The sequence below is a fragment of the Thunnus maccoyii genome, chromosome 24, assembly GCF_910596095.1.
Source record: "Thunnus maccoyii chromosome 24, fThuMac1.1, whole genome shotgun sequence".
NCBI lineage: Eukaryota > Metazoa > Chordata > Actinopteri > Scombriformes > Scombridae > Thunnus > Thunnus maccoyii.
The window spans coordinates 9510896-9527146 of NC_056556.1; the positions used below are offsets into that span (position 1 = coordinate 9510896).

The window sequence follows — 16251 nt, forward strand, 5'->3', positions numbered from 1 at the left end:
GATTTCTCAATAAGGATTTAGGGGTGACGCTGTGTTGCAGTTGTCCTCACCATATGTTTACCTTTTATTGACCCAACACACACTGCACGGACTTTGATGCATGTGACATCTTGAGAACTTCTCATGCGCAGTTTGTTGTTCCCACAATAAAAAACGAGTCAGCATGTATTTATTTTTAAAGCTATTAAGTGTTTCAAATAGCTTTAAAGGCCATATAGTCATTTAAAATGGCTTTAAACTGTATTTTTCTCTTCTATGGCGTGATATTTGGTGTCCAGTATGATTTAAAGCAGCACATATCAGGGCGAGAGATTGCAAAAACATGTTTTGAAATATTAATCTTGAGCAAACTAATTAATCACTAACTCCTGCGTACTTAAGAAAACTGAACTGAGAGTAGAGGAAAGGAACGAAGGATTGGCTGATTAAGCTTTGGTTCATGTTGCATCATTCACACACTACAAAAAATAATCATGTAAAAATATATAATAGAATAAAACAACAATGTCATTACTACTTGTGATCTTTCAGAAATATAAAATGAAATTGTTGGGTGATAAATATAGTCTAATTGGACAAAATAGGAGCTTTAAATTGGGGTTTTTGACAGTTTAAAAGCAAACAACTGGTAATTTTTTGCAGCAATGACTGTGACAATATGATAAATACCTAATGGGTCAATATAAATATCTAAAATAAATAAATTAGGTATGAGATCACTTCACAAATTTTTAAAGCACTCAAAGCTTCTGATGTCTCCAAATTGTTTAGTCCCTCAACATTTTAACACACGTCTCTGCTCAACTTATTAGCAATTTTATGCAATTTCTAAACTTAAGACTTCATCAAGTTACCACGTTTATTTTTTTTTTTATATCTTTCCACACCTGTTTAATAATTATTTTATACAAGTATCTTGGTTTGTTGAGGGTATACTAGATAAGAAACAAACTTATGTTCAGATAAGCAAATGGTGCCAGTGCAGAGTTACAAATCTGTTTTATTGAGAAAGCGACACAAGCTCATCTTAAAAAAAGGAATAAAAGAAAAACACTTCCAACAATTCACCAAAAAAAGAAAAAAAAAAAAAAAAAAAAAAAGAAAATAACTGTCTTCACTGCTAGGATTAAGAAGGAGGGATTTGGTAGGAGATCGGGTCAGTCTTGGGCTTCCTTCAGAATCTTCCAGAACGTTCTCGGTCCCTCGACCTCCGCCTCTCGCGGTCCCTTCGTCGATCCCTGGAGCGGGAGCGTCGTTCCCTGGAACGCGAGCGAGAGCGGTGCCTGGTGGGAGAGAAGAAGGGATTCATTTAAATGTCGAAAATGATTAAATAAATATAAAAATCGATTCTAAAATATAAATGTTGAACTGGACTTCTATACCTTTTCCTGCGGCGGCCATACAGCTCCCTACGGAGTTCCCGCGATATGGGTTTCAGGTGCATGAAGTTGCAGAAGCCACCTCGGGTGCACTCTCTGTAGGCAAACAGCACATGAAGGGGTTAAAACTTACTGTGCATGCATTTTGGTTGATCGGTGCCACGAGGAGAGGTTGGCTCTTACGCATGCTGAGGAGCTTGCCAGCCTACCAAGCAGAACGTCTGATGTTTATCTCCCTCTACATGAAGTTAGTCCTATCACTTGCAGAGCAAACAACCTCCGCTCCAATGGAAAATCACTGAGGGGCTCATAAAGCAGAGGAGCACAAGTTTCCTCCCACTGTGCGGGGACAAAGTTTATCTTTGCATTTAAAAGAAAATGTGATAATTCACGAGGTGCCCATGCAACTGGCTTTCAGTGCCTTGCACAAGGACACATCTGCAGGCTGGATGCCGTCAACAGTGAAGCGTTATCTAGTGGCTGGAGACCCAGCAGCTTGTTATGCTGGAATACTACCTGGCCCCCAGTTTACTGTAGCTAATTTATCAGAGTAATTAAGATATAAGCAACAGTCAAATCTTGACACAGAGACACTCTTTAAGACAGGGCCTCAAGATAAGATAAAAGGAATTACCTCAACCATCTTAAGGTCCAGTGATATTGTGTTTCAGTGGTTTGTCAGTTTACCAAACTTCAACACTACAGCCACCACCTGATGCCCTTTGCTGCATTTACCTGATGCCCTTACAAATGTTAATACAACGGCTTCTCAAATAAATTCAATATCAAATCTTTGAGATTCGGCTTTCAGCAGGAAACTCAGAGGATGTATGAATAGACGGGGCTGAAGCTGCAGAGGTAATTGTTTGCAGCTGTGTTTTGATTCCATTTAAGGACTCAGCGTGTATAACACATGGTTTACAGACACAGTTGTTGTAGTTTACAGCTGCTGTTCATTTAAATTTAATTATGGACAATGACATAGACAGTCAAATGGAGAGATTTTGTTACTTTTTTTTTTTTGTTGCCTGGACAGGTCATGAACCGGCCCTGTAACCGTACGTGAGTGAGTGAGAGTAATGAAGTTACGCCACTCGTTGGCCAGCTGAGTGTTGGGAGTTTCCCTGCTGACAGATGCTCTTTCAAAACGAATCAGCGTAAGATGATGGAGGCGGAGGACAGCAGTGTGACGCAGTGTGACGCAGTGTGACGCAAAGTGATGCAGAGTGACACAGAGTGACTGTGTTTCCTGCTCCAAGATGCTCCGGTGTCAAATACAGTGCAGTCGGTTAAACTCCTGTTTAAACAGATGTTTACCAGCGTCTCTACTGTCCTCTCCTCTACCGTCCAGTGTGGCTGGCAGCGCTGTCAGCAGCCGGCAGGAGAGACGCTCCGTGGTGCGTTTGGATTTTATAACGGAACTACTACACGTCCTAATGTTATCACATCACAAATGATGAACAACAGCATTTCAACCAAGGTCTTGCAAGTAAAATGTGCAACTAATGTAGCTGTTTTATCAGTTTAGTGTGGGGCGGCTGCTCTGCAAGTACGCTCGATTTGCATTGAACTGCAGTAACTAGGTGGAGATAAGCCTCCTGAAATTTGCACACAAAATGCTGCCAAAACTTTCATTTACGATTTCCACTGCAGCCTCCATGACCATCAACCAGGACAGAGGCAGATAAAAGACGGATAGGGGCACGAGGGAGAGCGCACGGTTAAAGCACCCCAAACACAAAACAAAACACTCAATGCAGATAGAAACAGATGAAAGTGTGGAGGGGAGTTAACAGGTATTTTGAATAGTTATAACTAGAATTAAAATAAGTTCTCTTTCAAATCAAAGTATTGTTCTTGCAACTGCATTTATACCATTTTTTTTTAACCAGGTTTTGACCTAATCTTGTTTATTAATAGGCAGTTTTCAGCGCGCCTACAACCTACAAAACGTCACTCACCCCATTTCATACTGGCGGCAGCAAGCTTCCCTGAAGTCAGTGACGGGCGAGAGCTCTGCGTGGATGGGTTGGGCGTTGAACCAGCGATTATTCAGGTCCATGACTGCTTTCTCTGCATCCTCCTCACGACGAAACTGCACACAGAAGAAACGTTACCTTAGGGAATAACTGGTGGTAGTTAACTCTACAAAATATATATAGTCCATTAAACTTCTTATCTCACATAAATTTGTGAAACACTTTTTCATATCAGCTTATAATGATGTCAACTCAAGATCAGACTCAGCGGCACTTTTATTACCCTTTCATCTCATTTATTAGCTTCCTCCTCTCAAATTCGTCACGAACCTTAACATAGACGTTGCCGACGAGGTGGTCGCCCAAGTTATCGCACACGTTCATCTCCTCCACCTCTCCGTACTTCTCCTCCATCTCCGTGAACACCTCCTACACCAATAAAAAGAACAAAAGAACAATTGGCCTGTGCAACTGGTTCTTATCTGTTATCTACTTTATCTTTCAACCAGGAAATTGGTTAACTGAGATCACCACAACAGCTAACCACTTCCAGTGAAAACTCTGCCAAGGTTGTTGATTTTTTTTTAAGCATAAAAGAAATTAATAACTCTGCAACCAGCTCAGACTACTCAGATATAAAGTAGTGAGAGATACTGTTGGAGTTAAGTCAACTCCTCTTAACAAAACATTCTTCTTATTGACTGAAAGTTGGATTAGAGGTTGTGTTTAGATATGAGTTGGGTATTGAAAGCCTGCCTGGTGATTGCATCATTGCATTCATGTCATGTCAGGGGCAACTAAAAAATGTTAACAATCCTCTATCATCATCTCTCAACATGAACATGAAGAGTATTCATCTTGTTTTCCTCAGATTAGTATCTACAATGAGTTTAATAACATTTTCACACAGTTTCTATGCATAAAAGCAGCTGTTACATTTCACTTCTGTGCAAATATTTGCTCCTGAACCCATAAAAAGATAAACTGAATACATCTCATGCTGCTCCTTTCGGCCGCAACGTGTTACAAAAGGCAGATAACATAATTGTGACGTCGCTCGGTGCAATATGTGAAACGAAGACGAGCGGCGAGCACAAAAGGTCACTTACCTCGAAGAACTCGTCGTAGTGCTCCTGCATTTCCACATCGCTGACGGCGCCTACAAAATGTCAACAAGGGAAAGTCAAGCCGCAGCTACATGGACAGTGATTAACAAAGACATTTCAATGGATTTAAACATCTTTTAACAGAGAAAACTAACTGTAGCAACATAGCATGATCGCTATAATGTTACACCCAAATCTTATAAAAATTTACCTGTAAGTCAAAAGGGTAAAATTCTGTATGTTATGAGATGCTACATAAGCAGGCCTCTCTCCTGTGATTTTACAATTTAAACTGACAATTATTCGGTTTCCTGTTTTCATAGAAGCAAAGTAAAAACTAGAGCTGACCCCATTTATCCTCCTCCAGGTTGGCAGGGTTTTACTTTAAAATTACAAAAGTTTTACTTCTTTACAAACAACATGTACATGATGTGCGGAAAGAGGTCATTACATAATATCACAGAATCGATATTCGGGGGGGAGGGGGAGTTATTTAACTAGTCATGAAAACTCCTGCCTATTACATGAAGGAGGATTTCCTAAATTGGGTACAGCACTAGGAGGAACCTGCTTCAATGAATCAGAAGCAAAAATTGTGTACTCAATGTGTAACGGTTAAGTGTGAAGCCAAAAAAACACAAAGTTAAAACATCTGTTTCACGTCAGCAGAATGAAGGATCTAAAAACCAAAAGCTGTGCACATTATTGCACCACATTGTCTCAGGTAGTTTGAGTTAGGTCGGGGAAACATGCAAAACAGCATGTGGCCGGGCCAGTTATTTTATATCCAAGGAATGATGTGATGCGTTAAGATGTCTCTAAGGGGGGACATGTTGCTACACTAAGCCAAATTTATGGGGGGGGGTTGTGGGAGGTGTGAAACAGTAAATTAAATGGAGTCGGTGCCGGAGGATCCTGCGTATGAAGGGAAAACTTACAGTGTAAACCATCAGCAGACTGGGCAGAGTTTTGAAGGTTATGAAGGTAAATGTTCAAGAGGGAAATGGTCTGAAATACAAAACGTAAACTTCTGTGAACCAAAATATAGAGCTGGGGAGGAAAAAATGTGATTAGAAATTTTTCTGTCAGTAAATTGCGAGCCTTCGTTATCACATCTCATGAGTTCCGGCTAATTATGTGATGGATGAAGCTGCGTTCAAGATCTTAGAAATGGAGGAGAAGCTCAACTTTTTTTTTTTTTCCCAATCTCAGAACTCATCAGCTATTGTCTGACAATGATTTAGTCTTTGTGGGCAACCGCCAATGTGTCAAGGCTTCTGGTGTAGCTAGCGGATATCCAGGCCACTTCCTCTTCCGTGTGCCTGTCGTTGTTTACAGCCTGATTAAACATTTGAGACGCCAGAATGGATTTGGAGTTGTGAGACGATGTCTACGACTGGACTGTTTCACGAGTCGCCAGTTTACACTCAAGTTAATAGTTTAAAACATTACATTACAGATAATTGGTGGAAAATGGGCTATAATTGTGGGCTTATATATACCCTTGCTTTAATTCCCATTTTACATCAGAGATTATGATGTATAGCATAAACATATTGTTTAGTTTTGCTTGAATAGGTTGTGATCTACAGAAAGTAGGTCCACAGAATTTTTGTTGATTGAACGTTCCATTTTGGGGGTGAAAAACAAGAAAATCAAACACATGCTGGTGAACTTTTATACCCCGACGTTACTGCTCTGATGCAAGCTTGCAAAACACGACTGTAATCTACTAGATTAATAGATGATCTTTACTGGGTTAAGAGTCAAGAGTTGTTTGTGTACCAAATTAGGTGCTGAATGGAAGTGAATGACCTACAGATGTATTTCAAAACAGATTAAATTTGTCTTGAACTGTGGTGCATGCGACATTACAAATAACATTCAAAGGGATGGAAAATTAAAAAAATAAAATAAAACAATACACTGGAATTTCTCTTTAAATAGCCAATAATTGCCTGTTATTTTCCATCACTGTATCTATCACTGAGGTCATTTCAGATCAAGTCTTATCAGGCTACAGATGCTGATAAAAGAACTTTTGACCAGTTCAACAGTCACAAAATGCTCAAAATTTACAGCGGAGTGAACGCAAATCATTTTCAAATTCACTGGATGTAAACTGAACATTCTTCCATTACACACCTACCTGTATCAGAAGTCCTGCCTCAGCTTTGCTAGACTGGGCTCAACATATTTACTGATCATATCTAGTAGTTCTAGTATAATCTACTGTAATCAGTGCAATTTAAGTATGTTTGTTTTGGCTTTGCACTCCAGATATTAAATGTCACTTGCTAAAGAGCAAAAAAAAAAACCCTGAAACAAGCAAGAAGTGAAGATGGCAACAGTAGAGACCTGGTAAAGCATCACTAGGGATATCGAGTGTCTGCTAATGCCTATAGATTGTAGACATAATCAGTCGTTAACGGAGCTGAAGCGGTATCTCACGTCTGCTGTTATATTTGAGCACCACTTTTAAGAGACAGAAAGAGAGTTTGCTGACAAATTTTTTTTAAACTTACAGCGCGAGGCGTCGGCTGTCTGTGCACTGTTCTGGGGATTTCGGTAGATGTTTTGAATCAAGATGGTCTGCAAGGAACAAAAAGAAAGATATGGTGAGACGTCGTAAAATACACGCACAACTAGTTTAGCTTGTTTACATCCATAAAGAGTTATGCTGTCACATGATCTTTTGAAGATGGGGCAAACCAAAAAAGCAGGTCAGCTCAACTGTAGCTGTGAAGCTCGACTTCATCACACCCTGACGTCCTCCTAAAGCCGAAATTAAGTTATATCGGCCTTTTTTCTTTACAACTTGTACACATAAGATCGTTCTTTTTCAGAATAACCCCCCTCCACCCCACCAAACAAATCTCACCCAAATACAGAGACTGCTTAGAAGTTTGACCTCATTGAAAAAGAACAAAACGCTGAATCAGGAAAGTTCATAATTGCAAAACATGAGATCTAAAAGGCAACTACTACAGTATGAATAGGAAATGACAAAACTACAACATGACTGACAGAGTATGTTGCTTTCACAATGCCGACCTTTTAACCCAAATGGGTTTAGTAAAACATCGGGTATATCCAGTACTCATACTTAATATGATTTATATTTAAAAAACAATACGTAATGTCCACCAAAAACAAATCAAACAAAAAAAGGCCCCCAGCGCATATCACGTTGGACTTTTGGCGTAAAGATAAATGGGACAGGTCGATGTCAGAGAGGACACAATATTTCATTAACAGTAAGAAGATTTTCCACAGAAGACGGTCTTTATTTTTAAAGAGAGAGAGGCTTGGTGGCATCCTCACCTGGCTGAAGGTTGGTTTGTTGTGCAATCTCGAGCAGCGGTCTCCATGTCTGCAAGCTCCGATTTTAAAATAGAAAGAACAATTGACCCTGGAAGAGAAGGAACAGTGTCATCAGGCTCACATTTATTGACAACGTTTCACTGGGACTGTTAGAGCACACAGCGCTATGACCACAAGTTCAGAGCCCAATCAGACACATTTTTTTTACTGATTAAATGTTTAATTATTTTTTAAAGTAAAAAATATATATCACTGGTTCCAACCTCTTTATCTGTAATAAAATTAATTTATTTTTTTGTTTTGGAGTGCTGGACAGAGAGAACAAACAATCTGAAGATGCTGCCTTGGACTGTGAGAAAGGGTGCGGGACATTTTTCACTATTTTACATGATCATATATCAAGAAAATCATTGGCAGATTAATCGAGGATGAAAATAATCAGCTGCAGTCATACACTAGTTCAATAGGTGGTACAAATGAGCAGTTTCATGACATTAGAGCTGCATCTATTGGTAACTTAGTTGTCAACTACTGAATTAAATCGCCAACTATTTTGATAAACAATTAAATCATTTTTTAAGAGTTGAAAATCTCTTTTTCGCGCTCCTCAAATGTGAATATTCTCTGGTTTCTTTAGTCTTCCGTGACAGTAAACAGAATATCTTTGGGTTGTGGACAAAACAAGACATTTGAGGACATCATCTTAGACTTAGGGAAACAGTTTCAACGTTTTTCACCATTTTCTGTCATTTTATAGACCAAACTACTAATTAATTAATCGCGAAAATAATAATAATTAATCACTAATGAAAACGTGCATTTTTTTTATTTCAGTATGCAATCGATAACAGAAATAATTAGGTCATGCTTAAATAAACAAATTCAATTACATACTTACATACATAAATACATAAAAAGGAGGCAGATACTCAAGTAAAACAGCTGAAAACAACACAATAACACAACTCTCTGAATAAATGTTAACTGCATGCATTCATATCATGAACCTAGAGATTGTTTTGATTTAAGTATAGCTACTATAACATATAGCTAAGTTTGCGATAAAATGTTAAGCATCAGATAAATACTGCAAATATTGTTTCTCTACAGGTAAATGAACAATAAAACCCTATTATAACCATAATACTGCGTTGTTTTGAACCACATGGAGACCACCCCCTTTCAGATTGCATCTTATATGAAGGCATCAAAAGTCATACCCCAAATAATCATTATATTATTGATAGCAAGGTACAATCAATATATTTAATTGACTAAAAAGCATGTGTGAGATGCTTTTTGCTGCTCTCCACCGGTGAACAAAAACAAAAACAATCCGTCCACTCAGCTAACAAGTTCGTTAATTAACCAAGCTGGCTAATTAACTACAATGTATGCTCGCAGTTGTTTAAGATTTGTGGCAACAATCTCCAAAACGATATATTTTGCAGCTGCAGGTTAGCTGAGGTGCCTTCCTGAGTTTCATTCAATGCGTTAGCCGATCGTTAGCTTCCTCTTGCTAATTTAAGCTTAACTGGGGCATTCACTGGAGCAACGGCTACAAACTGGGGCTCGCTGGCGGTAAAGTCCACATAGCTGCAACCTCACTTTGCACAAACCCCGCTGTTTAAGTGTATATTTAAATAAAAATACTAAATAAAACTTACTTGTCTTTCTCTGTGCCGAAAATGGATGCCAGGTACTCCGCCATTTTCGGCTCGTCGCGGACGTTACGGTGTACGTCATTACGTAAAGGAAGGGAGTTTGCGCAGTCGGTACTTTTCCGGCGGCTTGTATTGACCCTGAAGACCACACATGTGCGCTGTTGATCCAGAAACAAAGATATTAATTCTCTGTACAACTCAGACTCTTATCCTTCTCTCAACCCTGCTTGTCTTCTTGCTCAAACTGCCTCAAGATGTCGCCAAATTTAGTAATTTACCATGCCAAAGTCTTTCTATATATCTTTTTTTATCTATCACTTGTATATCTGTATATGCAATCTATGGTTTTTACCTGTAATTTACATGTTCACCTTCCCCCTGATGTGTACACAGTGAGTATTTTCCAGAAAGCAATGAAGTACATACTCAAATAATGCTACTATTTGAGGTACTTTTACTTAACTTGTGTAACATTTTTTCTGTTCATTTGTAATTCTACCCCTCTACATTTCAAATGAATAATAAAATTCCCATGTAAAATGAATGCACTACATTTATCTGACATCTACCGTTATACTAGTTAAGATTTTACATAAGCTACATTTTTTCTGCTTATTTGTACTTCTTTTAAGGGAACCACACTACATTTATCTGACGTTACTAATAAGATTACTAGTATTACTAGTTGGATTTTACACACAAAACATGTCATGTTAAAATATTGTTTATATAATAAACTACCCAGGACAAGTTATCGGCTCCACCTGGCCCAAATGCAACATTAAAATGCTGCTAACACTTTACTGCATCAGTAATAGTTCAATATACTGTATGTAATACTGTAAAACTCTGAAAGCAACCATTCTATGAGTACTCTTATTTGTGATACTGTGGTTCTGATAGTAATTCTATACTTAAGTGAAGGATCTGAATACTTCCTTATATTGCACTTTTCACTCCCCTATAGGCCTAATTATTTTACCCCTACTTTGGATAATAATGTGTAAAACATACAAAAGCCTCATAATATGGTGCAGAGTCAGAATACCTGTAACAACTGTACTTTTTAACTATTTAAGAAAAGACTACTTTAAGGTTACCCACTGGAATGGGCCTAAAATTTACTAATGTAAATGTACTTTTACTTGGGTACTATTGTAGGGACTTTTTCCAGATTTTTGTACTTTCCCTTCATCGCTCTTGTTTCTTCTGAGTTTTAAAGGGACACAAGTTGGCCGAATTACATGAGAAATATTAAAAATAGTTAAAAATATAAGCAGCAGAGCCTGGGATAACTTTTAGCCACAAGTATACTAAAGGTTAAGCCCCCAAAGCTCTGGATACTATGTTTCCCACAGTACAACTCAAGAGTCTTTTGTGTGGCTTTTGAACGCCATGTCACCAGCTCTTAACACAACCTTCCTGCTAAAAAAAAAGAAAAAGACGAAAAAAAAAGTGTAGTCCACAGGCTAATGGTGTTGAGTGACCACAAACACACACACACACACACGCACACAGCATCCTCATCTCGTCTTGAGTGCACTTTATGTCTTCCCCTGTAACCGCAATGCTGTGCACAGGGCCGTACAAATTTGCAGGAGATGCAGACGGCAGAGTTGAAAGGAAGGGAGAGAGGAGAGGAAGTCAGCTTGAAGAATGTGAACCACAGACACTGCCAAAAAGTGATGAAGGTGCGCAGACTGAAACAAGACTGAAAAGAGAGTGTGAGAGATAGAGATTATAGTAAAACAGCAGGTCTTACAGACAGCCTCCGAAGCTGCGGGAACCCCCTAATCTGAGATGTTTCACTGCAACATTGCAACATCTGCAGAAGCAAGACCACCCACCGTTCTGCACTCACCTCCACTACATTCACCGCCCCTACTTTAAGGGGAAAGAGGCAGAGGTAGGAAGGGAGCGAGCTGAGACTAGAAAGAGGAAGCAGCATACAGTGAGGTAAAACCAACCTCAACTTCAGCACTTCTCTGTTTTGTTTAACTTAAAAATAATGTGCTCAGAGGAACGTTTCCCATTTGGACTGTCTGCGACTGGAAGATGACAGGAGGTTTTCTGAGTGTTTCCATCATGAGGCCTAACCCCTGCTGGACTATCCTGCATGTGTCCATCTTGGCGGGGCTGCTTCTCACCTTGAACGCTGAGAGTAAGTTTTTGTTTCTTGCATGTTATGCTGCCTCAGTGTTTGTGTAGTGTGAAGTTTGCTTCCTCTGCAGGTGTAAAAAGTGTTAACTAAGGTTTTCAGAATAAAAAGTCAGCTTGTTATGTTTCGTGAGGAGAACTTCGTAACCACTATCCAAATTCTCATGGTAGGATTGGAGACTTGATGATTGCCTGATTCATCATGAATTTTAAAGTGCTGCGTAAGTGTCCACTGTGGATTCACATTTAATGTACAAATGTAAAGTACATTGGCAGTTTGTACAGTTGTCGGAAGGACAGATATTGAAAAAATCATCTCCCAAACAAAACCAACGGCTCAATTTGACATAAAAAGTCGTAACAGATATTTGTTATCGAAGTACATTGAACATGGTTATGATGAGAGTGATCGTTTCTTGAACATACCACATAATAAGCTACTGTACATCTTAACCTATCCTTAAAAGTATGTACATTTTATAATGAACAACTGTTAAGCTGGCAAATGTAAAACCAATTCACAATGTCAGTTTCAGGAGCTAAAAATGCTTCCTTCTTCCAAAACATGAGGGTGTTTCTGGAGTGCGTGTGGGAGCTTGACGGAAAAATAATAAAATAATTTACCCAAAAGAGAGAGGCAGAACTTGAACTCACTCATTAGCTTTATCAATAGTCAGCCCACTTCCTTTCATGTTCCTTGTGTTTTTAAAGTGTTGATTTACACGAGGAGGGCTATAATTTCCGTGATCTATCCTCCTTAAAAATCTTAAAAACACAGCTGGAATTTCTTATTCTAAAAAAAAACAACAAAGGAGTGGGAAACCGATCAATTCTTATAAATGGTGTGAACAGTCAGCAACCACAGTTTCATTCATGTATTTATCAAGTGTTCTGTGGTTTCCTTGTGCCTTAAATATTTCTTTGTGGTCTGAGGGGAGAACGTGTATTATTTAAACATGACTCAAAGTGAGCCAAGTTGCCACTAACATTATTTTCGCTATTTTAAATGTACTAGATTCAAAGCAAAATCATAAGCATCTATGTTAATATTACCGAGTGTGAACATCCATGAAACACCCTCTCAAATAACTGAGAAAGTTATCGCTATTAATGTGATATGATCAGAACAGCTACTAAATGGAGCTTGTAGTCAGACTGTTTTGTCAGTGTTGTTTCCAAGCTCAGCTAGTGATTTATGCCAAGTGATCAAGGGCCATAACATTTGTAAAAGGTGTTAAACTGAGGTAGATGTCTGAGCTAAACTTTCCCCTGGAGACAGTGTATTTTAAATGGGGTTAAACTCTCAGTTCCTCAAACTGTTGGATCTCATGCAAATTGTGTTTCCACACATCACAAAATGAAATGTCACAGAATGATTTTTTCTCAGTTTGTTTAATTAGTTTGTTTTATCTTTTCTTCATCACTGTATTCAGCCTTGGATCATGTTAATATTCTTATTATTGCACATGATGGTACTTTCCCCCAAAGGACAGGTTCACAGCTTTTGAAGGCTGTCTTAAAAGAACAGTCAGGTGCCAAAATGAACACTGAAACATGTTTTGCTTGCTGTAATCCTTCCTCCTGTTCATACTGGCCATTAGAAAATCCCCTCCAGATGTGCTTACAATGTAAGTGACAAAATCAACAGTCCACGTTTAAATACAAAAATGCATTTAAAAGTTTATCTGAAGATTATGTGAACCTTCAGCAGTCTGAGTTAGTCAAATAAAGTGGATATCTTCCACAGTTACTGTCTTTTCAGTAAAATAATTCCCTCTTTGTGTTGCTGAGGACATGAACGATCCTGATAAAAAGAGGAAATTTGGCACTTATAAAGAGTAGCTTTGAAAAATATTGAAGTGATTTGACTAATTTGGATGACTGAAGCCTCAAATTATCTTCAAATAAACTTTTAAATATATTTTTGCACAGGGCTGTGGATTTTATCCCCCATCGCTTACATTGAAAGTGCATTATGAAGACTTCTAATTTGTATTTCAGATACTTGATTACCTTTAACAACTCCCCTCGGCCAGCACCTATAAGAAAAAAATTTGCTTTTTGTTGGATGATATATTGTGCTACACTGTTGGTCTATGGGTTTTAAATCTAGTGTCATGCTCTTTTATCATTTGCTGTATCTGATTCAATTGTTTTATTACAATATTTAAGTACAGTATCAAGCAAGGATGAATCACTTTCTCATTCGCACTTTGCATGTGTTTGTTTTCATTTTTCTCCTTCAGGTGAAGAATCTGACTGTTACCCAGGAATTAATGTGCGCCGCAACACGGTTCATGAGGCTTTACTCGGGGAAGATCTTACGATTAACTGCACAGTTACTTTCTGCAACAATTCACCATCAACAGTGTCCTGGTATAAAGTTGACAATACTTCTGTTCCAGTAAATTTCAACAGCAGCCCTCACATTAAAACTGAGTGGAAAGATTCAAACCATGTAGAAGGGATATCGTTTTTGATCTTCCAAAAAATACAAAGAAATGACTCAGGTCAATATCGGTGTCAAAGTGTAGACGATGTGAGCCACACCATCAATGTGTCCGTCTATGGTAAGTGTGACTTTTTCAGGGATTAAATACTTCTGGACTGGATTGTACTTACCTAGTATTACTAACTAACCTCTGTTTTGTTCTATAGGTAACATTGAGCTTCCCATTGATACAGGGAAGAATGAAACAAGTAAGAAAACTTTATATAGTTTCTGCTATTCCACATGCTATCCATGACTTAACTCTAATCTGAATCCTAAAATGTATTTGCAGTGTACATTACTAATAGATATAAAAAAAAACCTGCCTTCATGCTGAATCAAACTTCCTCATTTTCTTGCAGACAACACGTCAAATCCGAATCCTACACCGCAGGATAATATGTTGATGTATGTGTACTCTGCTGCTGGGATAGTGGTATTTGTCATCGTCGTGATAATTATATCTATCGTATCAATGCTAGGATGCAAAGGTGAGACTTTCAGATTTTTGATTCATTAAGGGACAATTCTCTTTTCCAAAATTTTCAAATCAATATACTAGGCAGTAAATATTAATGAGTCTGTCTATTTCACCAAAATGTCCACAATGCAGGGAAACCAAAGAAAGAGACAAGTACTGAAAATCAGGTGAGATACAGATACATTTCAAACTTACCTCCATCCTTATATCATCCCATTTTTATCCCCTCAAACATTTAAATACAAAACGCTTTTTTGGGTCTTTACAGTACATGGCAATGCCAATGGTCGAGCAAGCCTTCCCACAAGCCAGCCTCCAGCCGTCGTCAAGAGAAGACCCCTCTGTCCCGCCAACCAGGCGATCTACACGGAAGAAGATGCCGCCCTCACAACGCAATGAGTCAACGTTACCAGAAGACCATCTTTACGGCATGATAAAAGAGGATGATGAGAGACAGAGGAATGTGGCGGAGGAAGAGGGGAGTTCTATTGTTTATGCTGCACTCAACCATCAGCGGGCACCAGCAGCTGCTGCTCGGCCAAGGATTCAGATAGAGGAGAATTCTGAGTACGCAGCTATCCGTGTTCCTTAAAGATCCACTAGACGCCATTTCCAAGCGGAGGACATGTCACATTATTCGGATTAATAGTCTTGTTGATGTTGGCCAGAGACACAGTTTGGTTCATTCAACAAGCTCACACTAGAAGATCACGTCAGGAGCTCAGGAGGGCAATTACAAGGGGGTGACCCTAACACCAGGAAGGGGTGCAAGAAGCTCCATAATGTGCGGATTCTGAAAACTCGTCTTGGATAGCCAAAGTGTCCTTTTTGTTTCCTACATTTTTGTAAAAAACTGCTCTCTACTCAACGTGAGGATGACACAGCACAGACTCTCTCACCCATCTACATGAGACTCCAGAGATTTGCTCCATAAGTAAGCACATAAGTTAGCATCTCCACCATTTGGTCAGTACTTTGACAGCCTGCACACCTGCATGGGTGTTTTCACTCTGGCTGATGAGACCTCTGCTCAGGTTGAAGTTGGGTGGAGCTATGCTGGACATTGTGTCATCTTTTCATCTTTACCAATAGGCCTTTTGCACAGGAAACATTTTTACATGACACAGTAGGAAAAGCACAGGTGTAAATAATTAAATGAATGATGGCTGAAATCCAATTAGCTGCTCAAGTTTCAGGGTCCTGGTGTTGTGCACGCTGGCTCACTGTCACGCTGTCATGGCTTACTGGGACACTTGAATAGAATTTAATGTTATTATTTTCCTACTATGACAAGTAAAAATGTCTGCTGTGAAAAAAGCCAGTAAGAATGATGAGGATGTATTGTGTCCCTCCTTAACAGGTGCAACGAAGCTAGCTGGGTGTGAGTCATCTCTAAAATTCTTATAGAAAACACGGGATTAGCAAGAAATGCCAAAATACCTACAAGCATGATTATGTGTTATGGAATTGCTAATATTTCCTTTTTGTTATTTTTTATGCTAACAATTTTGCAAAGGGTAAATGAAGTTTGTTAGCATGTAGTGTGCAACAGCTACAAAAACCAAAGACCACTGGGTACTTATATTATTATTATTATTATTATTATTATTATTATTATTATTATTTTGCTTGTATTTCTGTGAAATGTTGCTGTTTTTAATCCCACCTCG

General features: G+C 38.7%; 2 protein-coding genes across 2 annotated transcripts; one reads left to right on the forward strand and one right to left on the reverse strand.

Moving 5' to 3' along the window:
• Positions 1-982: 982 nt before the first annotated feature.
• On the reverse strand, positions 983-9562 carry LOC121892353 (splicing factor U2AF 35 kDa subunit-like). Its single transcript, XM_042405361.1, has 8 exons — positions 9456-9562; positions 7789-7876; positions 6990-7056; positions 4468-4517; positions 3689-3787; positions 3341-3474; positions 1383-1475; positions 983-1283 (listed from the first exon to the last, which is right to left on the reverse strand). The coding sequence occupies exons 1-8, from the start codon at positions 9497-9499 to the stop codon at positions 1175-1177; spliced, it is 684 nt and encodes a 227-aa protein (XP_042261295.1). The 5' UTR covers positions 9500-9562; the 3' UTR covers positions 983-1174.
• A 1298-nt stretch (positions 9563-10860) lies between these two features.
• On the forward strand, positions 10861-15719 carry LOC121892352 (B- and T-lymphocyte attenuator-like). The gene is made up of 7 exons (XM_042405359.1): positions 10861-11143; positions 11217-11613; positions 13856-14179; positions 14268-14309; positions 14463-14591; positions 14714-14748; positions 14850-15719. Exons 2-7 carry the CDS (start codon positions 11508-11510, stop codon positions 15171-15173), a joined length of 960 nt encoding a protein of 319 aa, XP_042261293.1. The 5' UTR covers positions 10861-11143; positions 11217-11507; the 3' UTR covers positions 15174-15719.
• The last annotated feature ends 532 nt before the right edge of the window (positions 15720-16251 follow it).